The sequence below is a fragment of the Oncorhynchus tshawytscha genome, linkage group LG10, assembly GCF_018296145.1.
Source record: "Oncorhynchus tshawytscha isolate Ot180627B linkage group LG10, Otsh_v2.0, whole genome shotgun sequence".
NCBI lineage: Eukaryota > Metazoa > Chordata > Actinopteri > Salmoniformes > Salmonidae > Oncorhynchus > Oncorhynchus tshawytscha.
Window position 1 is genome coordinate 42,866,678 of NC_056438.1, and position 26,596 is coordinate 42,893,273.

Genomic DNA, 26,596 nt, shown 5'->3' on the forward strand with positions numbered 1-26,596 from the left:
TTGGCAAAAACATCAGACATTTAATTAAAACTGTCATATGTCAGCAATTTTGCTTAGCTTTAAGAGTAATGCATACAAAATGAGTAGAGAAATCCACTGTCTGGTTTGTCTATAATGGATTTTGATATTAAGGAAACAAACTTTACCAGTATAGCGCACTGATATTTTAAAATACATGCAACATTTTGCTGATAGTGGGAAACAGTTCAATCCAGACAAGCATCAATGTAAATGTACTGCCTATTTACTGTAATAATTATCTCTAGCTGAATGAAATGCCCAGAGGGTAGTGGTGCAGACCTGAATACCAATTAGATTCGATTTCTCTGAGATTTCTATATTATCCAACACAGTTACTCTCTTCCCTGTTGCACATGGTAGAGATGGTGTAAGGCTGAGTCAAAATAATAGATATTAAAAATAGAAGCCCCACCGTACAATCCCAGAATAAAGGCCATGTGAAGAGATGTAAAGGCGTTGACACACAGATAGAACATTGTCACTCCCCTACAGGGGATAACGACACTGAAACGTATACAGTACCAGCAGAGCAATCAACCCATCCACCCATTGGTGGTCCAGCATATACTGTAATAATGCATTTTCTAAAATAACACGGAGATAGACGGCTCTAGGTCTCAAGGGCCGCAGTTTGGCTGTTTTTTAAAATGTTTTTAAATCTCCCATTGTGGAACTCGGCTGACGAGTCCACTTTGCTATTTGCCCAGGTATGAATAGACACCTGGATCAATTTTAATAGGCAAGGACAAAAACCAGCAGACAATATCGCACTCCAAGTTTGGAGCAGTGCACACCTGCCACAATAACACTTCCACTGGCATACAAGAGTCTTAAAATCAAATGTTTTCCTGTCCAGGAACAGGAAGTGGACTGAAGAGCTAACTCCAAGCATGGTTGGGAATAGTGAATGATATTGACCTCCCAACCTGAACCTTAGTGGCCCAAGACTGAGATGAGAAGAGAGACGGGCCACCTCCGAATCAAGACGGGCATAGGTGAGGGATCTTCGGCTGTGTCTGAAATGGCACTCTATTCCCTACTGTATAGTGAGTGCACTACTCTTGGCCAGAGCCTAGTACTTGAAGTCAGTGAGAAATGCTAACATGACATGCTGAGCTCAGTAAGTGGTGAGTGTTGGAGAAGTCAAGTGACAGCCAAAAGGCTACCAACACAGTTTTCTACCATAGCTTTTAGATGTACTTAGCTGGTAGTCAAAAGTGCACTATATACAGTAGGGAATAAGTTGCCATTTAGGATTGGACATTCCTTGCACTGTGGCGTCTTTGACCTATCCACGGGAACAGGGGGGTCAAGGTCTCAGAGAGATGTCCCAGCATGTGTGTGGTGGGCCTGGATGAGGGCTGTGATGTCACCGTAGGACCCCTGCCGGGCCATGAAGAGGGCCGTGCGACCACGCTGGAAGAGGAAAAGAGGCGGAAGAAGGCAGAGAAGGTCAACACTTGAGGTATACGCGAAGGCAGTGTTTCCCAAACCTCTGCTCGAGTACCTCCATTTAAAAATATATATATTCCAGTACTAACACAGCTGATTCAACTAATGAAGGGCTTGATGATCAGTTAACCAATTGAATCAGGTGTGCTTGTACTAGAATACATCAAATAAGTGGAATGTGTGGGGGTACTTGAGGATAGGTTTGGCACACACTACTAAGGTATGTAACCATGCTAAACGACAGTGATATAGACAAAATGAGAGAGAACGGTAGAGTGCACATTCCCGGGTGAATTAGAATTTATACACTTAACACTTTTGCATCTAGGATAGTGTCAATTCAAGGCAGGAGGCCCTTCATCGTGAGAGCTTTCCGCTCCTCTTTTTAGTGAGCTGAGCATGACCGCCTGGCTAACGCTCTGCTAGCTCTCTGTGGATTAATGAAGCCTATTGTAGAGGCAAACCTCACTGGGCTACGACGAGCTCATCGCTGAGTCAAGGGATGCCCCCCAAATGGCACCCTATTTCCTATTTAGTCCACTACTTTTGACCAGGGCCCATAGAGAATAGGGTTCCACTTGGGACGCAACCAAGGTATTTGGGCTTTCAAATGCTTCAAATAGCCTAAGCTGCTCTTTCAGCAAAGGCGCTAATTCTAGTGAGAAAAGAGGGCTGACATCCTGTTCACATTGAATCTTATAATGGCAATACTTGAGGCACTCTTATCCCCACCCCCCCAGGGGTGTATTTTGTATACTTGTCCACTAGGTGGCGTAGGGTCTGGGTGTTAGATGTATTGCTTACTCCTGAAGTCGTGGTTAGTAACTGAGGGCCTGCAGGGGGGTGGGGGATTGTGCGGTTGTGTGTGTGAGCATCCATATCTGTGTTTGTGTGTATGATAAAGTACATAGCACTGTTAATCTGTTTCTCTTCCTGAGTTGTCCAACAGGCACAATGAGAGCCAGTGACATGCTGCAGGCATAGACTTCCTGTTAGCACCAGATACCAAATCCTGACCTACTGCACAGGGCAAAACCTGTTTAAGATGCTACTACACACTATGCGTGTAGTGTGTGCGTCTATGCACATGTGTTTGTGTATTCTCTAGTCTATCCATCCAACACTCACCTGGTCTGTGAGGCTGGTGTCACACTCGGCCCTCTCCAGCAGAAGCCAGGCGACGTGTGTGTGGCCCCTCTCACAGGCACACATGAGGGCCGTGGCCCCCTGGCGGTCCTGGACATTGGGGTCTGCCCCGCAGCGTAGCAGCAGACGCACCATCAGGCCCCGGCCATGTCTCACTGCTAGCATCAGAGCTGTCTGACCCCCCTGGAGGGAGAGAGATGGGGAGAGGAATGAGGAGGGCCAAGCGGAGAATCATCTCAATATGCCAAGCTGAAACTGACTGGCCATAAGGAAGTTGTGGCAAATTCCTGGTGGGATGGTTCATCTTTAGGCCAGTCTTATGGGAGAATATTTGACTGTGTGTTTAAAAGAGAGAGAGAAACAAAGTATGCAGGCTAGGCCTATGGTGGTCATGAAATGTTGTCCGCAGGTTATTGTTATGCTAAAGACTTCCGGTCTCATGGTAATTGACCGTTAATGAACATGAATACGTTTAGCGTCTCCAGGTCTCCGCGCATACAAGCCGCTGATGCACGTCTTTTGGAACATTTGACAAAGTTGAATTAATCCATTTAATATACACCATCACAATAAATCCACAATTTATTTTAGGCATGTCTAAAGAGACATTGTGATGCGAAGAAAATGTGTTTCAAAAGAACAGAAAATGAGTTGGCCTACTGTATTATATCTGGCTATGCTCCATGCCATAGGCTGTAGGCTGGTTCATTTAGCAGACAAGATATGCTTATAAGTTCCGTACCATTATTTTATATTATTTGATTTTATAGTAAGAAGAATATAATTGATCTTAGCTGAATAAAATAGAAAGGATATATAATCCCATTCTGGAGAGAGTGCGCATATGATGTGGATATGTTTAGCCTAAAAGTGATCATTTGAAACAGGTCCTATAAACTAGATTTTGAGTTATTTGGCAACTTTAGTTGGGTATGATGCAAACCTTAGAATGTCTTAGAAATCAAAACATACCTATGGGTATGCATAAACTCTTAATATGCATACGGGTGTTTTAAATGAATCATCACCTTATAGAAAGCGCTGTCCATTTCGTTGTGTTTGGCTTTGAAACAACATCCACAGCGACCATGTTTTCCACTCCGTTTCAACCTGCTGCTAAACTTCTTTCTTCAAATTGATCACAGTGAGCTGAATTTTAAAAGCATGATACTGTTTTGATGATAATAGTCTTTGATGTGGTTTTTTGCATTTATGTCAGAGTGGGTAGAGGGACAGTAGAGCCCTGAGTACGAGGCCATTAGCGACCGGATGGTCGTTAGCGAGTTGGGTACTACCAACGCATGTCCAGAGTGCAGAAGAGAAGATTACCGTGATGGTCACGTGGAATTTTACTGCGGTCATGACTCATGACTACCGGAGTGGCAATAATACAGCCACTGCAACAGCCCTAGGCGCGGCCCATGGGTCCGTTAAGACATGTTATTATGGTTTTTGTGTAATTTGGTTTTTGATCAATCATGGAGAAGATTGACACTCTCTCTGTATGTGAAGAGGACAGAGGTCCAGGCAGCGGGAGAGAGCTCACGATAACCTCCAGTCTTCTGTAGCCATGCCAGAAACATAAGGGCATTCCTGCTCCAGTACCTTAGCCTGGTTAAACCAGACTGAATGCTGCTCTGGAACAATGGTGAGCACAGTGTTCATTCTGGTGTAACCAGGCTACCGGTTTCTCCCGCTGCTCTCAGTGGTACAGAGGTGATTCATCCTAACCCAGGCTGCAAGCTGTAAAGGTCAACTCAATATCTCCTCTCTTCAAAGCAGAGCTATAAGCCTCTTTTTATCAAAAGCCATTTTACCCTCTCTGTGAGCAGAATGACAGACCCTTGGTGCGGATTCATATGGTTTATAGTTTATTGTCTGCGGCATGGAAATTGAAATATATTATTATTCAAAACAAGTACCCACTGCACAGGTCCAATTTACTGTACATGACTTTGATGTTTCATAGCTATAACCATCATGGTAACTCTGTAACACCCATTGTTGGAGCCATTCTTGTCTATTGCTTTGTGTTATGGAACCCTTTGGACAACACACAGTTATACATTTGGAATACCAAGATACAGTACTTGATCGTATAGTACATTATGTGCCATACAAGAGTGTTAGGAGGAAGTATGAGGTGTGTACTTGGCAGTTATAGAGGTAGTGACCTGGCTGGCTCGAGCGTTGACGTCCCCCAGCTCCATGAGCCTGCGGACCACCTCCATGTCCCCAGAGCCGTCCGGGGCCGTTAGGGAGGCCAGCATCACCGTTGTGTACCCTGCCTTGTTCTGGAGGTCCACCTCACACACACCTGTATGGGGAAGGACAAACACACACATACGGTGTATTGGAATGCTCAATACACAATGTCAACTTGTTAGATATGGAATCGTAAGTACAAATGTATAATCATTTAGATACACATAATTCCATACAATAAGTGTTTATGCTCAATCACTCACTCACTCAATCACTCACTCACTCACTCACTCACTCACTCACTCACTCACTCACTCACTGTCTTACCTTAGATTTCCCCATAGCTGTGTAATAACACACACACAGTGGTACCAACCTGTGTCCAGTAGCAGGCTGACGATGGGGTAGTTGGCATGGGATACGCTGTAGTGCAGCACTGTGTTGCCGTTGTCGTCCGCCATGTTAACAAGGAAGGGGAGGAGCGAGGGCGTGGCCTTCCTCACCTCTCTGAGGTACACAGACACGGTATTGGCCAAGGAGTCCTCTTCAGCCGCCACCCGGAACCAATCTCGGAACAGCACCACCAAAGCCTGCCTCTGGGGAGCAAATTAAATTTGACCGTTTTTCTCCCCAAAATGGAGGGTAAGCTAGTCCTAGATCTGTATCTGAGGGCAACATCTATTCATAATGCTTGGATATTTCCGAGAGAAAATGCACATAGAGAGTTTGAGGCCAATAGCACTAATGAAAGTGTCCGTGCTGACCACCCTACAACATAGCCTTAACATCATCCAGCATGCTTTATCTGACTTTCACCTACTACTCAATACCAACAAAATGATGTATGCTCTTCAACCGGAACCTACCTGACCTCCTAACATTCTCACCCTGAACGGGTCTGAGCTAGAGTACTGTATGTCGACACTTATAAATATCTTGGTATATGGCTGGACTGATCACTCTCATTCCATACCCACGTCACCCACCTTAGGTCTAAAGTTAAATCCAGAATTTGGTTTCCTCTACTTCAACAAAACATCCTTCACCCACACTGCCATGCGCATCCTTGTAAAAATGACTGGCCTGCCAATCCTGGACTATGGCAATGTAGTTTACAGGCTTGCCCCCAAAACCTCCCTCAATAAACTAGACGCCATTTACCACACTGCCAACTGCTTTCCCACTGGGCACAGACATCAATTCATTGTCTATTCCACATTGGATTAATTGAAATGATGTTGAAACAACGTTGATTTAACCAGTGTGTGCCCAGTGGGTTGTTACCAGTCCCCCTTTCAACACTCATCACTGTGACCTTTGCACCCTGGTCAACTGGCCCTCATTACATACAGTACACTACGCCAGACTCACTGCCACCAATTTATTTACAAGTCCCTCATAGGCAAGTCCCCCCTCTACCTCAGCTCACTCCTCAACATCTCCACTACTAATAGCATCCTGCGCTCTGGTACTGTAGATACAGTGCCTTGCAAAAGTATTCAGACCCCTTGGATTAAAATGGATTTAATTGTCTTTTTTGTCAACAATCTACACAAAAGTCTCTGTAATGTCAAAGTGGAAGAAAAATGTTTTTAATTTATTTTTATGGTTAATAAAAGTCATTGCATACGTATTCAGCTCCCTGAGTCAATACATGTTAGAAACACCTTTGGCAGCAATTACAGCTGTGAGTCTTCTTGGGAAAGTGTCTTAAGAGCTTTGCACACCTGAATTGTGCAATTCTTCAAGCTCTGTCAAGATTTCGGGGATCATGGCTAGTCAGCAATTTTCAAGTCTTGCCATATATTTCCATGCAGATTTAAGTCAAACCTGTAACATGGCCGCTCAGGAACATTCACTCTTTTCTTGGTAAGCAACTCCAACGTAGTTTTGGCCTTGTGTTGTGGGTTATTGTCCTGCTGAAAGGGGAATTCCTCTCCCAGTGTCTGGTGTAAGGCATACTGAAGCAGGTTTTCCTTAAGGATATAGCCTGTGCTTGGCTCCATTCAGTTTCTTTTCATACTGGAAAACTCTCCAGCATTTGCCAATGTCAAGCATACCACTATGCTTTAAAATAAGGAGGCAATTACTCCGTGATGTGTTGTATTCAATTTGCCCCAAACATAAGGCTTTGCATTTAGCCCAAAAAGTGTATTCCTTTGCTGTGTTATTTTTTTGCAGTATTACTTTAGTGCCTTGTTACATACAAGATGCATGATTTGGAATATTTTTATTCTGTATATTTGTATTGTTATTTTCACTCTGTAATTTAGGCAATTATTGTGAAGTCACTACAATGTTTTTGATCCATCCTTAGATTTCTCCCATCACAACCATTCAACTCTGTAGCTGTTCTAAAATCACCAATGGCCTCATGGTAACATCCCTAAGCAGTTTCATTCCTTACCTGCAGCTCAGTTCAGAAGGACGACTCTATCTTTGATGTATCTGGGTGGTTTAATAGATATTCCACAGCATAATTATTATTGGCACATTTTACTCCTGAAATAATTTAGGCTTGGCTAAACAAAGGCTAAATACACTGAACAAAAATATAAATTCAACAAAGATGTTACTATTGTTACAGTTCATATAAGGAAATCAGTTAGTTGAAATAAATGCATTAAGCCCTAATCTATGGATTTCACAGGACTGGAAATACAGATATGCATCTGTTGTTCACAGATACCTTAAAAAAAACAGTCAGTATCAGGTGTGAACACCATTTGCCTCATGCAGCGCCACACTTCTCCTTCACATAGAGTTGATCAGGCTGTTGATTGTGGCCTGGGGAATGTTGTCCCACTCCTCTTCAACGGCTATGCAAAGTTGCTGGGTATTGGCGGGAACTGGAACACACTATCGTACACATCGATCCAGAGCATCCTAAACATGCTCAATGGGTGACATGTCAGCTTCTAGGAATTGTGTACAGATCCTTTCGACATGGGGCTGTGTATTATCATGCTGAAACATGAGGTGATGGATGAATGGCTCGACAATGGGCTTCAGGATATCGTCACTGCGTCTCTGTGTATTCAAACTGCCATCGATAAAATGGAATTGTGTCTGTAGCATATGCTTGCCCATTAAGTCTGCTGTGTTGCCTTGGACTTTTCATACCATAACCCAACCGCCATTATGGGGCACTCTGTTCACAACGTTGACATCAGCAAACCGCTCACCCAAACGACGCCATACATGTGGTCTGCGGTTGTGTGGCCAGTTGGACTTACTGCCAAATTTGCTAAAGAGACATGGGAGGCAGCTTATGGTAGAGAAATGAACATTACATTCTCTGGTGGACATTCCTGCAGTCAGCATGCCAATTGCACACACCCTCAAACCTTGAGACATCTGTGGCATTGTTGAGTGGAATCTTATTGTTCCCAGCACAAGGCGCACCTGTGTAATAATCAGCCTCTTGCGATGCCACACCTGTCAGGTGGATGAGTTATCATGGCAAAGGAGAAATGCTCACTAACAGGGATGTAAGCAAATTTGTGCACACCATCTGAGAGAAATAAGCTTTTTGCGTGTATGGAACATTTCTGGGATCTTTTATTTCAGCTCATGAAACATGGGACCAACACTTTACATGTTGCATTTATATTTTTGTTCAGTGCAACTATGCAACAACTATATTTTTTGTTAGAATTTCTCTTCCACTTTGACATTAGTATTTTTGTGTAGATTCTTTACAAAAAAAAAATACTATTAAATCCATTTGAATCCACTTTGTAACACAATTAAATGTGGCACTGTATATCACACAGTTCATTCCCAAAGCCCGCACATCCTTTAGCTGTCATTCCTTCCATTTTTCCGCCGCCAATGACTGGAACGAGCTGCAAACGACCCCCAATCTTGACACATTCATCCCACCACACTCCTTCAAAAACATATCAACTGAGCTGCTATCTGATCAATGTACCTGCTGATCATTAAGTCTGCTGTGTTGCCTTGGACATTTCTGCTCCCACTGTGAACATTTCTTACCTTTCCTCTGTATACTGTGTTTTTATTTATTTGTTGTGTTATTTTGTGTTGTCCTGTTCACTGTTGCGATGTTATGCCTCTTGGCCAGGTCACTATTGTAAATGAGAATTGGTTCTCAATTGACTTATCTGGTTAAATATAGGTGAAATAAGAGAAAGAAAGGAGGTGCATAACTATCCTCTTCCGTTCAATAAATGAAAAGGGATGCGGTCACAAATTGTGCTCACCTTTTTAAGACACTGTGTTTTGTAGCCTAGTCTATTTTAACAGATATTCACAGAAGCTTTCGAATAACACTTGTGTAATTAGGTTGTGCCTATATGCCTATGTTTAAGTGTATTGCTGTACCATACGTACCATTTCATCATTGGGGTTATCCATGTTGTCCATGTGATCTTTGAGGAAATTACATGCTGCTATGAACTCTCCATCTACAGTGTCCCTATGAGGAAAGACAATCATTAGTCCCACGAGTTGGATTGCCAGTAATATTAATATACTCTCACTAACATCAATAAATTATAATAAATATTGTGTTTTTTGACATAGTCTGGAAAAAAAATTGGTCACTCTTCAAAATGTGACAATTGCTAAATAAATATGCCCAAATGTTAACTGGCAAATCCTCAAATTGTATAATTCATGAACAAAAAGATATATAAAGATATACTCAGTTCCCTTCACCTGTCTTTCAATTCATGTTTGGAATCTCTGTTTGGGTCTGGTTCTGCCTCCATAGGTTCCTCTTTGTTGGTGTCTTTCTTGGCCTGTGTTTCTGGTTCTCCAGCTTTCAGATTTTCACCACTATCTGTACGTGAGTCTGGTTGTACATATTGAGTAGTCTGGTCCATTGGATCGGTTCCTTCCATCATCTCTTGACTTGGGTCTCCCTCTTTCTGGTCTCCATGGTTGGAACCACCATGTTCTGCAGGTTTCTCTACCATTTCCCCAGGGTGGAGTTGTCCTTCTGGCTGTTGCTGTAGGTCGGAGATGTCCACATTCTCATGGCTCTTACTGTCCAAATCCTCATTTGGTGTTGTTTCAAAGCTAAACACAAAAATATTCAGACACCAGTGTCATTATGCCCATTATAGCCATCATGATGGTTTTTATACTGTAGCTGAATGCAGACGGTACAAAATTAGTGTTGCTGCACAGTGAAATCTTCAGGGTTAGCCATAAGTTGGTCATAAATTCAAAGGGCGATGCTCAATTTAGTTATATGTCAACAATAAACAGCAAGAGCCTTGTGTCTTACCCGCTGTTCACACCCGTAAAGTGGAGGTTCTTTGACATCTGAGCACCGCCATTTCTCCTCATGATAGCTTTTGGGACTAAGAGAGAAAAAAAGACGAGGACGATTGTATTTTAAGGCCGGAGCTGTTAAATCACACGCTCCCACTTTGAATACAAAAACAGCTAAACAACCACAACTGAAGGCTAAATGAACCCTTTATAAAAAGCTACAGAATTGTAGATGTTTTGCTAAGTGGGACCAACCCCAGTATAAGAGGACGATGAGGAGGCCAACAAGACATAGACAATGAGATAGAAAGTCTCCATTTTACATGGTTGGTAGCCTAATCACAATGGGAGGCATTGATAACGATCAATTCAAGTGAAACTCTAGTCAAAAACAATCTGTTGGTATTAATTGTTTCACCTTTTGAAAAATATTGTTTTTGAGTGGAGTTTTTTTTTTACAAGTTGGATGATAACTATATATAAACTGCATTTCGGTTCATTTCCCTGCTTTAATGAAACAAATGGGTCTGGTGAGTTCTTTCCATAGCAGCTTCGAATTGTTCTTTGCATGAGAACAAAATAGTTTCCCTGTAATTATGACCAAAACTGCTCTCATTTTAGAAGAAAGGAAGAAATGGGAAGTACTGGTGCTGGTTCAGTCTCCTGGGACTGAGTCAGGGCATTCCAGTATGGCAAAAACGAAAATCCTTAAGTTCAAACAGTAAGGAAGAGTTACAGTCATCAATAAAAAACAACTATCATGCATAAAGCCAGACTAACTACAACCATCAATTTACACTGCATAGCAAATTGTGGGTCTCAATTTGAGAAAGGAAAATAAAGTTGTCTGAAAGTGGTCTCTTTTAAATTGGCAATGGAATTTGCGCACAGTGAATTTCCGCCATTGACTCGCATATCGGACCTGGTCTTTCAGGATAGATGGAGAAATAGCTCAAAGCTATGAGTGAAATGTGCTGACCTGACGTGAATGGAGTAAAACAAAAACACTGGGAATGGATTGTGTTACAGTTAGACTCATTCCAATGAGTCGGAATATATATATATATATATCTAATAACTTATGAAAGACAGAAAAGAGCCCTGTACTATAAAATAAACATTGGAATTCACTTTTTTAAGGAGTCTGGAAAAAAATCAGAGTGCCAGTAACTAGGTTTCCATCCAAATGGCGACAGATTTTCTTGCGAATATAAAAATAAAAAAATGCGTGAAGATAGTATGCACATTTTCCCACCAGTGATGTGTTTCCAACAAACGGACTTGTTGTGGATAAAAAATCATTGCGTGATGACGTAGTACACACAAAATAGTTTTTTTTTCACTTACGTTTTCATGTTTCCATAGCATTTTCAACTATACCCAGATTTTTGTCACAAAAACTGTTGTGTTAAATAGCAAATGTGCCTACTATGGTCTTGGCACGTGCGCTCTAGCCAACAGCTAGTCTGTGCGGGTAGCCTAGTATACATGATGAGAGTATCATGGATAGCCTAATATTTGTTTTTGTCAAACGGCAGTCAAGCATCTATCATGTCACTAGATAGAATAAGAACCTTTTTATTGGAAAGGAGCATCAAGATCATCATAAGTTATTTAATTTCCTCTGTAGCCTAATAAACTGAATGGTGTCTTGCGTCGTAGTTGGGAACCACACACATTGCACATGAAGGCGATTCCACCGCCATTTCTCGCATAATTGATTTTACCGACACAAAAAGATCCCGCCATGTCGAATGAAGAAATGATCTGTCGGCATTTACATTTCTGTGACAAAACTTACTGTTTCCATCACAGCGGTCGTGATTTTTGTTGTTAGTGCGGTATGACTTTACTCGCATAAAAACTATGGATGGAAACATGGTTAATGTAGACTGTACATTATTGTCCAGGCTTTTCCTGGACTAGAACGCACTTTCAATGGAGATTCTCCATTGAGCATGCTAGTTCTGGAAATCAACCCAAAGTTCTGTGACGATAAACCATACCTCCTTGAAAAGCCTCTCCGTCACTGGATCCATTGTTGTAGTAAGAGGAAAGAGTATGAACCAGACTCATCATCTCCTCCTGTAGCGAATTGACCTTGGGGTCTGGGTGCTCCAGGGCCTTGCCCCCCTCTGTTGCTGTCCCCCCACACAGACACCCCCACTGCTGTTCCAGGAGAACCTGGATCCTCTTCACGTGGAGGGCTGCCACAGGTTGCTCCATGCCACCTGGGGAGGCTTCTTTCTGCGGCATGTGCTCCGTGGTTACTGCCAGGCCTGGTTCTCTGTCAAAGCGATGGAGCACCATTTCTGAATTGTGTTGACCAGCTTGGTCCTCCATCATGGAAGAGCTAGCTGAAACCCAAATGTGATGATCTCCAAGGCCCTCGATCTGAGTGCCAGAGTTTTGTCTATTTCTTCCGATGGCCACTGCATTGGTCGACAAAGATTCTCCTTCATTAAACATTTCTCGACTGGACGCACCATGCGCACCTGCTAAAGACCAACTAGAATAATTATCGGTCTCTTCATCATCTTGGTCCACTGGGACTCTCTCCGCTCTCACCCAGCCCTCAGTGTTTCTGGTGAGCTGCTTCATCCTCAATTCCTTCCTCCGGCCCTCCTCCTGCTGTTCTCTCAGCAGCAAGGTGGCGTTCTGGAGGTCCAAGCTGCTCTCATGAAGCCTTTGCTCTAGCATGGCCACTTTGGCTTGCAGGGATGTCACTGTAAGAAGCTCGTCTAGGTCTGTGCTCGTCCTCCATTCGTGTGTCTGGTTAGAGTCGTCATCGGTGACATCGTTGTTGTGGGTGAAGAGATTACTTTCTTTCCTGGGTCTTTTGAGATCAGAGGTCGCATAAGAGGGGTTTTTGGCCCCGTTGACCAGGGTTTGGGATCTGGGTCGGGGATTCAGTCCGAGACGGAACCTCTCCCTCTCCTCCTGCAGGATGCAGATCTGTGCCTTGAGCTCCGGTATAACCCGGACCTCCTCCTCCAGCTCGCCAACGCGCTCCAGGGCGTTGGTGAGGCGGCGGAGGGTTCCAGAAAAGTCCTGGTTTGACCGAAAGTCGGATGAGCAGTCCAGGGAGTAGAAGCTGTCTTCTGTGGACATGTCCCTTCCTCCGAGACGGTCTCTGGAGCTTCGGAGACTGGCCGGGTTTTCAGTTGACTCGGAATCTTTCCTCAGCAGGACGGTGAGAGGTAGGCTGGAGGCCCGCAGGAGATTTGGCCTGATGTGCTCCCCCAAGGGCTGTTCATCAAAGGCTCGGATACTGGCCTCCATCTCAGCCACAGACTTATACCTTCCAGAGGAGGCTGACGACCTGCCATCATAAGCCCAGGAGCCATAGTGGGGGTCGGCTAGGCGAGACCTGGGGGCCAGAGCTCCAGTGGAGCCCCAGGGGGTAGGCCGATAGCCAAGCCCAGAGAGGTTGAGGTGTCTGGGGAGTGTGTTGGGCCTCTGCCCCCTGCTCCGGCGCTGGATGGGGACCCTCTTTATGGTGTGGCCCTTCTCGATGTCGTCAACGTACTTGAGGAAGTCCAGGTCCAGGTGGAAGCCATAGGGCGTCTCCACCGAGTACAGAGGAGGCTTCCCCTTTACCCTATTCTCTGGGGCTTTGGGCCCATTTCCTAAAAGAGTAATAGCAGTGTTTCAATACTTGTTGCCATAGTATTGACACATAATAAGCACTATAGTATGTGGATCATACAATAAACCATATATTTAGGAATAATCTAATTTACAGTTATAGATAACCAACAATTAAAAAAACATTGAACATTTTTGTTGATACATTTCATATGTTTTTAAAGGCTGTTACCATTTTGCTTGTCCATCATTTGCAGGCTTCAGCTGTGAGCATTGTTTATTGGCACATTATCTGGTTGTTGGTAGTCTGAGTGCCAGTCTGACTGAGTGGGTCTTCCCTCTTGCCAACTTCTACAGGAGTTGTGACTCTGTTCTTGGGGTGTAAATCAGGTGATTGCCTGGCAAGAGAGTGAAAACAGGACAAAGGAAGAGGGGAGAAATTGCTGATCAAAAAAGTCATTTTTGTACCTTAAGCATGTTAACCACAATTCATTTCTCCATGATTCAAAATAGGGAGATCACATCTAAGATCACATCTGAGTCGGAATAACTAGAACTCTTTAAAGAAAAGAAAGACTTGCAGTTTAAACTGAATTCAAATTATACTGGTGAGAGCAGTGTGCAGGTCTTTACAAAAAAGGTATCCATGATTAAATTGAAATTATTAACTGGGTAGTTCGGGTCCTGGATGCTGATTGGCTGTAGCAGCATTCCAGCCGTGTGTATATCAGACAGTGTACCATGGGTATGACACAAAAATACTTGTTTACTGTTCTAGTTATGTTGGTAACCGATTTATAATAGCAATAAAGGCACCTTGGGAGTTTGAGTATATGGCCAATATACCGCTTTGCGTCATGCCTATGAACAGCCCTTAGCCGTGATATAGTTAAGCTATGGAAATTACACACAATAATTGCTAATTACAAATGTAGTTATTACATAACCTTCTGTGACCTTCCAATACATCATTATTGCATTATGGCCCTACTGGTAGACTTGTGCTTAGGTTCTAGTATTTCCAAATGAAAAATCGCCCTAGGGTTTCAAGTAAACAGCTTATTATGAACTTGTGGCACTAGCCTTCACTTTCATCTCATTCATATATTATTTCTCTTTCTCTCTCACTCACACATCAGAGTGAACCCTCCCGGCCTGCATACAACAGCGGTAGACCTGATGTTCTCTTGATTATAGCCCTTATTCCAAATACAGATCTCAAAATAACTCAGAGACTGTTGAGACCAGTAGCCATGGAACCCAATACACTCCTACATATAAAAATAAATACAGACAGCCATTGTTCTGACTCATTTCTCTTCTACGCTCTCGGCCTCCCACTTTTCTCCCAGTGCTTTCTCTCAAGTTTTTCTCTCTCTTCTCATATATTTCTCTCCTCTTACTTTGTCCCCTCTCTTCTCCTCTTTCACTATCTTTCCTTATTCTACCGTCTCCCTCCTTATCCAATCTTCTCCCTCCCTATCCTACCTTCTCCCTCCCTATCCTACATGTCTCCCTCCTTATCCCAACCTTCTCCCTCCTTATTCTACCTCCTTATCCAACTTTCTCCCTCCTTATCCTACCTTCTCCCTCCTTCTCCATCCTTCTCCCTCATTATCCTATGTCTCCCTCCTTATCCTAACCTTCTCCCTCCTTATCCTAACCTTCTCCCTCCTTATCCTAACCTTCTCCCTCCTTATCCTAACCTTCTCCCCTCATCTCTCCCCATCTCTTATTTTACTTTTTCTCTTTCCTGACCATCCATATATATCCCTCTTGCTCTTCTTTTACTCTCTTCCCAAGCTTCCTCCCTCCCTCTCTCTGTCTGTCCTCCCCCTCCCCCTCTCAAACCCTAACCCCCACCCTCTCTCTGTCTGTCCTCCCCATCTCCCCCTCTCAAACCCTAAGCCCCCCCCTCTCGCTCCTGACCACCAGGCTCAGTGATTGCTAGACTCTCTGGCCTCTTGGGGGACCACAGTGACAGCCGCACGCAGCCACAGACCCAAACAATGTCAGCTATGCAGTAAACAGAAGAGAAAAAAAACACTGACTGAACAGCTCCGCTGGAAAAGTAGCCCAACACACACACCCTGATAAGCACAGTAACACACACACACTGTACACATGCTCCATACATACTAAACATAGATTCACAAAGATCACTCACATACATGTGCATACTACAGTACAGTACATATCCTGTGTCGATGGTATGTATTGACATATGCAGCTCTTGTTACACACATACAAGCACATGACCTGTGCCATGTAACCCACAACAATTCACACACCACCTGTGACTTGTTCTATTCCCCTAGCTACACCAATTGCACCAATTGCCCCGATATAAACAAATGAAAAAATTACAGGGCGATGGTCGATAGAGACATAGAGATGATAGATACATTGTCCTGCCAGGCATTGTCACAGAGATGAAAGAAGTCTTTCAACACCTAACTAAGCTAAGCCTTGCCCGCAGCGCTGATATTTAGTCTGAAGACATGGAGCCGTGACAGCAGAGGGTACACTTTACAGCATAGGACACGTGTATCCATGTTCAAAGTTGACTTTTGATAGAGCACTAATATCTTCAGGAGGGAAAGACAGTGACATGTTAGGAAGGAAAGAGAGGAAGCCCCTTTGCTTGTTGGAAATGTCAATCAAAACAACCTGTCTTATGAGTTAGTGAAGTGTTCCCTGCAACACTCTAAAACCTCTGAGATTTTAAACTGTATGTACAGGTAACTACCAAAATACAGGAAACACCAACATAAAGTGTCTTGTGGCATTGGGCCACCACCAGCTTCAATGCACCTTGGCATAGATTGTCTAGAACGAGTGTCTAGAACACGAGTGTCTAGAACACTATTGGAGGGTTGCGACACCATTCTGTCAGGAGAAATTCCATAATTTGGTGTTTTGTGGATGGTGCTGGAAAACGTCCTCTCAGGCGCCGCTGTTGAGATCTGGTGACTGAGAGGGCCATGGCATATGGTTTACATTGTTTTCATGTTCATCAAGCCATTCAGTGACCACTCGTGCCCTGTGGATGGGGGCATTGTCATTCAATGGGGGCAAAGCCATGGTAGCCAAAATATTGGCCAAACTAACGACCTTCCCAGTATTTTTAAACATGACCCAAGTATGATTGGATGTTATTTGCTTAATTAACTCAGTGTGTTGAAGCATTCAATGTGTTAAATATACTTTGTAGCCCTCATTTACTTGAGTATTTCCGTTATTTTAGCAGTTACATGTAAAACCTTCGCTGTGGTGTAAAGCTATACTGACAAAAATATATTTTATTTATCCGTTATTTTACCAGGTAAGTTGACTGAGAACACGTTCTCATTTGCAGCAACAACCTGGGGAATAGTTACAGGGGAGAGGAGGGGGATGATTGAGCCAATTATAAACTGGGGATTATTAGGTGACTGTGATGGTTTGAGGGCCAGATTGGGAATTTAACCAGGACACCGGGGTTAACACCCCTACTCTTACGATAAGTGCCATGGGATCTTTAATGACCTCAGAGAGTCAGGACACTCGTTTAACGTCCCAAAATAAACACAACATGCAACAATTTCAATGATTTTAAAGAATTACAGTTCATATAAGGAAATCAGTCAATTGAAATACATTCATTAGGCCCAAATCTATGGATTTCACATGACTGGGTAGGGGTGTTGGCAGGGCCGGAGCCATGGGTGTCAGAATGAGTTTTTCCCACAAAAAGTCTTAATTACAGACAGTTTCATCAGCTGTCTGGGTGGCTGGTCTCAGACGATCCCACAGGTGAAGACGGATGTGGAGTTCCTTGGCTGGTGTGGTTACACGTGATCTGCGGTTGTGAGGCCCGGTGGACATACTGACAAATTATCTTGAAGGAGGCTTATGGTAGAGAAATTAACATTCAGTTCTCTGGCAATAGCTCTGGTGGACATTCCTGCTGTCAGCATGCCAATTGCACACTCCCTGAAATCTTGAGACATCTGTGGCTTTGTGTGGTTTGACACAAATGCACATTTTAGAGTGGCCTTTTATTGTCTGCAGCACAAGGTGCACCTGTGTAATGATCATGCTGTTTAATCAGCTTCTTGATATGCCACATCTGTCAGGTGGATGGATTATATTGTCAAAGGAGAAATGCTCACTAACAGGGATGTAAACAAATTTGTGCACAAAATTTGAGAGAAATAAGCTTTTTGTGCATATGGAACATTTCTGGGATCTTTTATTTCAGCTCATAAAACATGGGACCAACACTTTATATGTTGCTTTTACATTTTTGTTCAGTATACATACATAACTGTTACTATTGTAAGGACCTTAACCCAAAACCTACAGATCTCGTCAAGAGGTTCAGACCTTGACAGTTGACAGTTGATGGACCTGGGTTTGAGTCCTGAACGGGGCTACCACCAAATTTACTGCATTGGTGTCAAAAGTGGAATGACACCCGTGAGGGACTTATAGAGAAGCATTGGAACATATAGAGAAGCATTGATACATGCTCTCCCAAAAGAAGGGCGTGACATAGCGACCTAGGTTAAAGGGGAATTTTACTTTGGCTCTGCCACGGCATATAGACATTACTATATAACAACATTCTGTTTTTGTCATAAACATCACAATTATCCAAACCAAAAGCATTTTCATTTTACTGGTAGAATCGGAAAGTTTTGACTTCCTGTGTATTTGTCTGCTCATAGTGAACCACAAAGTCCGGCATTCATAGTGAATGCAGATACTGCCCCCCGCTTCTCCTTCACCCAAATCCAGACAGCTGATGCCCTGAAAGAGCTGCAGAATCTGGATCCCAACAAATCAGCTGGGCTAGACAATCTGGACCCTCTCTTCCTAAAATTATCTGCCGCCATTGTCGCAACCCCTATTACTAGTCTGTTCAACTTCTCTTTTGTATCGTCTGAGATTCCTAAAGATTGGAAAGCGGCCGTGGTCATCCCCCTCTTCAAAGAGGGAGACACTCTAGACCCAAACTTTACAGACCTATATCCATCCTTCCCTGCCTTTCTAAAGTCTTTGAAAGCCAAGTGAACAAACAGATCACCGACCATCTCGAATCCCACTGTACATTCTCCGCTATGCAATCCGGTTTCCGAGCTGGTCATGGGTGCACCTCAGCCACAGTCCTAAACGATATCATACCACCATCGATAAAAAACAATACTTTCGACTCTCAACAGCCTTGGTTTCTCTAATGACTGCCTCGCCTGGTTCGCTAACTACTTCTCAGATAGAGTTCAGTGTGTCAAATCGGAGAGCTGTTGTCCGGACCTCTGGCAGTCTCTATGGGGGGGCCACAGGGTTCAATACTCGTGCCGACTCTTTTCTCTGTATATATCAATGATGTCGTTCTTTCTGCGGGTGATTCTTTATCCACATCTATGCAGACAACACCATTCTGTATGCATCTGGCCCTTCTTTGGACACTGTCCGCCATGTTGCGCAGTCAACATTAGTCAGAAATAGTATTATAAATATTCACTTACCTTTGAGGATCTTCATCAGAATGCACTCCCAGGAATCGCAGTTCCACAAATGTTTGATTTGTTCGATAAAGTTCATCATTTATGTCCAAATAGCTTCATTTGTTAGGGCGTTTGGTAAACAAATCCAAACGCGCGTTCAGGTCCAGCTGAACGTCAGACGAAAAGTTCAAAAAGTTATATTACAGATCGTAGAAACTTGTCAAACTAAGTATAGAATCAATCTTTAGGATGTTTTTATCATAAATGTTCTATAATGTTCCAACCGGAGAATTCCATTGTCTGTAGAAAAGCAATGGAACGAGAGCTACCTCTCATGTGAATGCATGTGACTGAGATTGAGGCTGCTGCCAGACCTCTGACTCAATCAGCTCTCATTCGGCCCCCCTTCATAGTAGAAGCCTGAAACAACGTTCTAAAGACGGTTGACACCTAGTGGAAGCCTTAGGAAGTGCAAAGTGATCCATATCCCACTGTGTATTCGATAGGGGCTGAGTTAAAAAACTACAAACCTCAGATTTCCCACTTCCTGTTTGGATTTTTTCTCCGGTTTTTGCCTGCCATATGAGTTCTGTTATACTCACAGACATCATACAAACAGTTTTAGAAACTTCAGAGTGTTTCCTATCCAATACTAAAAATAAGAATTTGTTCTTAACTGACTTGCCTAGTAAAATAAAGGTAAAATTAAAACTGTAAACTCTTCTTTCAGACTCATATTAAGCACCTTCAATACAAAATTAAATCTAGAATCGGCTTCCTATTTCACAACAAAGCCTCCTTCACTCATGCTGCCAAACATACCCTCGTAAAACTGACTGTCCTGCCAATCCTTGACTTCGGCGATGTCATTTACAAAATAGCCTCCAACACTACTCAGCAATTGGACGCAGTCTATCACAGTGCCATCTGTTTGGTCACCAAAGCCCCATATATTACCCTCCATTGCAACCTGTATGCTCTCTTTGGCTGGTCGTCGCTACATATTTGTCACCAAACCAACTGGCTCCAGGTCATCTATAAATCTTTGCTAGATAAAGTTCCTCCTTGTCAGCTCACAGGTCACCATAGCAATAACCACCCGTAGCAAGTGCTCTAGCAGGTATATTTCACTGGTCATCCCCAAAGCCAACACCTACTTTGGCCGCCATTCCTTCCAGTTCTCTGCTGCTAATGACTGGAACGATATGCAAAAATCACTGAAGCTGGAGACTTATATCTCCCTCACTAACTTCAAGCATCAGCTGTCAGGGCAGCTTACAGATCGCTGCAGCTGTACACAGCCCATCTGTAAATAGCCCATCCAACCAACAACCTACCTCATCCCCATATTTATTTTTTGTTTTTTTTCTGCTCTTTTGCACACCAGTATTTCTACTTACACATCCTCATCTGCACATCTATGACTCCAGTATTAATTGCTAAATTGTAATTACTTCGCCTCTATGGACTATTTATTGACTTACCTCCTTACTTCATTTGTACATACTATAGAGGTTTTCTATTGTGTTATTGACTGTACGTTTGTTTATCCCATGTGTAACTCTGTATTGTTGATTTTGTCGCACTGCTTTGCTTTTTCTTGGCCAGGTCGCAGTTGTAAATGAGAACCTGTTTTCAACTGGATTACTGGTTAAATAAAGGTGAAATAAATAAAAAAATACCGAACACCATTGCCAGTGTACCAAAGCCTGAAAGGACTATGTACCATAAGGACTATAAGGACCATAAGGACTATGGCTGTGTTTACACAGGCAGCCCAATTCTGTTTGGTCACGACCAATTAGTGAAAAAACAAACAGATCAGTTCTGAAAAAGATCTGATGTGATTAAGACCACTTAGTGGGAAAAATATCAGAATTGGGCTGCCTGTGTAAACGCAGCTAGAATGGCTCAGCATAATACCATGTAGAACACCTCTAGGTTTTCGCTCCAACCCCAGTTGTAACTAACCTGGTTCAGTTTGTCAACCAGCTAATTATTAGAATCAGGTGTGCTAGATTAGGATTGGAGTGAAAACCTCCAAGAACAGGTTTGAAGAGCCCTGATGTAGAATCACCATAAAATAAATATGGATCTTTTCTGTTAATCTTCAAAATGTGTCTGCCTTTATGGATTCACAAAAGATAGTCATATAAGCTGTAAAGGACTCTGATGCATCAAACAGATGCATTCAGATATCCAAAGAATGTTTATTTGTGAAAATCTAAAATACAGGGGAGTGTACGCTATTTAACGCTAACTCAAGGGAACTGGGTATTCCACAAGAATGTTATATGGTAAAAGTAACATACCAAATAAATTGTATGAACAGTGACGTACTGTTCAGTGTGTCCGAGTGTGTCTCAGGTGTAGAGACACACAAGTACAGAGAAATGTAGCAACAGATTGTTACACAATAGATTGTGATTTACTCAAAGATGTTTTGTCGACATCTTATCTATTTCAAGTCTTCTCTCATTGATCTAGACAAGTGGGTGTCCACCCCCAAAGTGTTGACACAGACCTGTCTCGGTAAATGAGAGAAGACTTGAAATAGACAAGATGGCAGCGTGGCACATTGTCTAAATACAACAGTAAATTGCTGTATTATTGTTTCTCCTCACTGTTTGCTAGTAAACTGTTTGGATTTTTTATTTATTTTACCTTTATTTAACCTTTTATTTAAGTCAGTTAAGAACAAATTATTATTTACAATGTCGGCCTACCCCGGCAAACCTGACAATGCTGGGCCACTTGTGTGCCGCTCTATAGGAATCCCAATCACGGCCGGATGTGATACAGCCTGGTAACGTTTGCTGGTAAACCTAGGTTTAGTTGGCTGGTTGTAATGTTGTAGCTTGCTGTTTAGTAGCCATATCTACAACTAAAAAGAGAAGAGGTTTTACAATCAAGATACAAAATATCTCCAATTGTAAATCTCTTCTATTTTTTAGTCATAGATATGGCTACCAGTAGTTGTTTAGCTAGCTACATAACTAAGTTAGCAAACAGAAAAGTAATTTTATTTCCTCCCCACTGTAACACAGTAGTATGTCAGCCAGCAATACAGTATGGGTTTCAGTAGATAAACTACATTTTGCTAGGTGGCTTGCAGGAAAAATAACTTAGCTAGGCACCGTATTTGTCATCTGCTCTCTTGGTGCTGGCATTAGCTATAGCTAAACGTTAGCTATCCAACGCTTTGTTTTGAATACTCTTCTCTATATTCCGTTTTAAACATGTATGGTTGAATGTCACCATGTAGCTAATAGTACATCAAAAAAGTGCTCCATGTTGATAAGAGGGATCACTTGAAGCCATTGCGATCTGGACAGTTCTTTCGGTTTTGCTCAAAGGAATGTGTTGTTAGTGTTGCCCTCCTTTAAAAAAAATGCCTTGTGGGGGAGAGTCAGGGGCCAGAATACGAATCAGTGAGATGAAACACATCTCGCTGTCCTAGAAATGCCTCAGACATGATGAAAACAAGCCCAGATTCCCTCAGGGTGAAATTCCCCTTTAACCCAACACCTAGCAACCTCGATAAGAGATTCAAGCCTCTTGGCTTAACGGTACGCTACCCCCTGAATTGTCCACACTATGGTGCATAACTACAAACAACACTTTAACTGTGGTGTATTGCTACAGACATAACCATAACTTCTACTGTCGTGTACATGTAACCGGCAGGATATGAACCCAGGACTGCCGTGGGAGAAACCAACGTCTTGACCATTTAGACCAAAATGAAATTCTCTCTAGGGCAAAGGGCTAGACACTGATTTTTAAGTCGCAGGTGGGATACCTTATCACATGACCATGAGCAACCATGACCAACTCATGTCCGTCACATATAGCTAGACATTCCAGCGTTGAGTCACATCAACACTACAGCAGCTGTTGCTATGATCATCTCAATCTCTCAACGGCATCATGATAAAACAGGCAGGCATTGATAAGAGTTGTGTTATTTGTCTTGAGATTGTCCTCCATAGTGCAAACACAGGACCTGATTGGTTTACATTCATGTTAATAGGGTATCAGTGGGTACGTTTAGGGTAATTTTGAGACAGACAGAGAGACAGTTTGAGAGAGAGACAGCTACACACTCACTCACACAAACACACACACACACTTATTCCCCACCGTCTCACCACAGAGGATAGAATATAGCACAATCGGTTACAGTCCTACCCTAAACCTCTCCACATTTCCATGGCACAAATTTTAATTGTCACTGCTTAGAGCGACTGGCCTACCTCACAGGAAAGCCATTTGGGAGAAACAAAAGGAAAAATATTCACTTTCCCCACATAAGCCCCATCCAACTGTAACCTACAGTAAGCTACCTCAAATATATGAACTTCAGTACTTTTAGCCTGATCCCAGATCTGTTTGTTACCTTGTCAAGTTTTATGGACCATAGCAGCACAAGCAGATCTAAGACCAGGTTAGAGTACTTGGAGCTTTCACTATGTTCATATTTTCGGGACTTTTCTAGATCAAGGTCTTAGAAGAAGGAAGTCTCAATATTTTTTCGGCGGCCAATTTCAGGGCTTTGTTTCTTCCTGTTCCCACCACTGCCCTGTCCTGGAGATAAATGCAGCCTTCTTCCTCACACAGCCTCCTCACATCATTATAAACTTTGCAATCCAGACATCTCCGTCCACAGCATTCTTGACTACAAAACGACTAATTAAATTTGAACACGAGACACTTAAAACGGTAGCCTCACCAAGAAGATATGTTCTAAAACATTGAGGCCTCAAGAAGATATGTTCTAAAACATTGAGGCCTCTGCTGCAGAATATCACATTTCAGATATTAGTTTGGGCTGAGGGACAAACAACTGACATGTTGGGCACATACACACATTGTTTGGATTGTTGTTCCTGGAACACCTCGAAGTTAGCCTGGTCCCAGATCTATTTGTGCTGTCTTGCCAACACCTATCGATGTGACAATGACCATAATTGGCCAGCACAAACACATCTGGGACCAGGCTACCTTGACGTTGTTACATCAGTTGCTACACTTAAACCAAGAGTTCAGAGTTTTCAGCCTTGGGAATTGGGCCCTGATATAAGGTTTGTGAAGAATGTTGTAGAACATGAACATGAAGACTACCAATTTTTTCAGCTGTTCCTGGACTGATTATTCTGCTAAGATCAGATGATTCTCTCTCTCGTTAACTGTGGTGGTGACGTGTATGCAGTTTATTTGTGATGCACTTTTTCCCAAACCCAAAGTGCTACTTACAAAGTGCTGTGGACTCGAGAAAGGCTCTGGCCGACAGTAGTACACTATATAATGGAATACGGTGCCATTTGGGACACACTCTACAACTGGAAGGGGCAGTGACTTGGATGAATTGGATATCCTATGGCATCCTGTGGGCCCTTCTCAAGTTCTCAATAACCATTTACATGTATGTGTACAGCATGTGTCTGTCTTTAACTCCCTCTCTCTCTGTTCTGTTCTTTAAAAAAGGGATATTTTCTTCCTCCAGTATGGACATGCTGACTGTGTGGTTTTTCCAGCACACAACCTCATTCCTTGTCTTCTATTTGGACTTGGTTTAGAAACCAAAGCCAACTTCTATGACTCCCTCTACAACTCCCTCCACCTAACCCCTCGTTCTCTCCTCCCAACTCTCTCTCTTTCTGTGTCTTTGTGTCTCACACACATGCACGCACACACACTTTCTCTCTATTGCTCCATCCAGTTTGTTCTGTCCTGGTGTCTCTCCAACAGCAACAGGGTCTCAATCTCCGCTCCGTGTGCAGGACATAAGTCCATAGGATAAAAGCTGCCAGTGGGGCTTTCACGCAGGGAGGAAAAACAGCATTGTATTTTAAATGCTTGGGCCAAAACAGTGAGTGAGTGAGTGAGTGAGTGAGTGAGTGAGTGAGTGAGTTTATATGTGTGTGTGTGAGGGGTTGAGAGGTAATGCATGTGTGATAGACAATCGATTTTTAGAGGTGGGGGAAAAAAAGGTGCTATCTCGAACCTTAAAGGGTTATTTGGCTGTCCCAATAGGAGAACCCTTTGAAGAACCTTTTTTGGTTCCAGATAGAACCCTTTTGGTTCCAGTAGAATCATTTCCACAGAGGGTTCTAATTGGAAACTGAAAAAGGGTTCTACCTGGAACCAAAAAGGGTTTTCTTATGGGGACAGCTGAAGACCCCTTTTTTCTAAGAGTGCAGATGTCTATCAGATGGTCATTAAGTGCACCAAATCCAACCTGTATGCCTGATTTGTTCAGACTACTAACACTTTCCTATCTATTCAGTTCTAAGATTAAAACAACCCATTCTTATTTGAATGACCAACTTCTACCCACGGTCAATAACAGCACATTCAACTAGCAGGGAAATAGAAGAAGAAGCAACTTTCTCTTACCTTTAACAATTCTGGTGTTCTCCACTGTAACCTGATGTGAGGGTGTCAGAGTATCCACTCCAGTCTGAGTTCCAGTACTTCTCCAGTCACTTCTCTCTCATCTCAGCCCTGCCTGTCTGTCTCTCTCCTAGAAGGAGGTACCATCAGGGAGAGTGGGATGCCGTGGCTGCTTGGCAAATACCTCTTTAGAATCCTCTCATAGCACAAGCTTTGTTGTTGTGTGTAAAGAGCAGAGTGGGGAGGGGTTTCAGAGCATAACTTTCTCCCTCTGTCCAATGAGACTGCAGGTGGGGGCCCACACAGAGCGGCCACACCCATGTCATAGGATATCGACCAATAGGAGCATGCAGGTGGGGCCCCTTACTCAAAGCAGCTCACCCCAGACCCTGGCAGCTGGTAGTGGGTTTTCAAAATAAACTCCCCTAGGTAGTCAGTGAGGGTACTGTGTGCAGTGTTCCCTCAAAACACACAGACACACAGTTATTTTTTCACTCAAGTAATGCATTTTTATACATGAAAATACTCACACCACACACACACAGTTCTTTTTTAACTCAGCAAATGGCACTTCATATGCATGGACACACATACACACAGGCAACTAGTGCAAACTTATCCTCTGTTATGTTGACTGTGACCGCCCTTTATAATCAAGAAAATAACAAGGAGGCAGAGATGTGGGGGGCAATTCACAGGGGTTAATGCACAGGACATACCTCTTATTCCTCATGAGTTCCCTTTGCCCCCTTGACCACCATCCTGTCTACCCCCTCTTCACAATGCTACAATCGTCCCCTTGTCGTAAGGCCATTATTGTCAAAAACCAGCCCTTGCGACCCCTCCTTCCACCAAGGAGCCCTATGACCCATCCTTCCACCAAGCTACTGTTTGCTAGAGCAATTAAGAGGTGTGTGTGTGTGTGTGTTGTTTGTGAAGTGGGGCAATCTTCTTAGGCCAAGATAAATATAATCCAAGCACCAATAGAGGAAGAATGTACCCCTAAAAAAAAACTGAAATATTTCAACAAGTTTGCAGCCTGTGCACAAACT

General features: G+C 43.0%; 1 protein-coding gene across 1 annotated transcript; it reads right to left on the minus strand.

Moving 5' to 3' along the window:
• Window positions 1-25,755, minus strand: LOC112260232 (KN motif and ankyrin repeat domain-containing protein 4). Its single transcript, XM_024435172.2, has 10 exons — window positions 25,548-25,755; window positions 13,889-14,054; window positions 12,075-13,697; window positions 10,082-10,157; window positions 9,508-9,870; window positions 9,181-9,265; window positions 5,201-5,420; window positions 4,794-4,936; window positions 2,602-2,802; window positions 1-1,437 (listed from the first exon to the last, which is right to left on the minus strand). The coding sequence occupies exons 2-10, from the start codon at window positions 13,905-13,907 to the stop codon at window positions 1,339-1,341; spliced, it is 2,829 nt and encodes a 942-aa protein (XP_024290940.1). The 5' UTR covers window positions 13,908-14,054; window positions 25,548-25,755; the 3' UTR covers window positions 1-1,338.
• Between the last annotated feature and the right edge of the window lie 841 nt (window positions 25,756-26,596).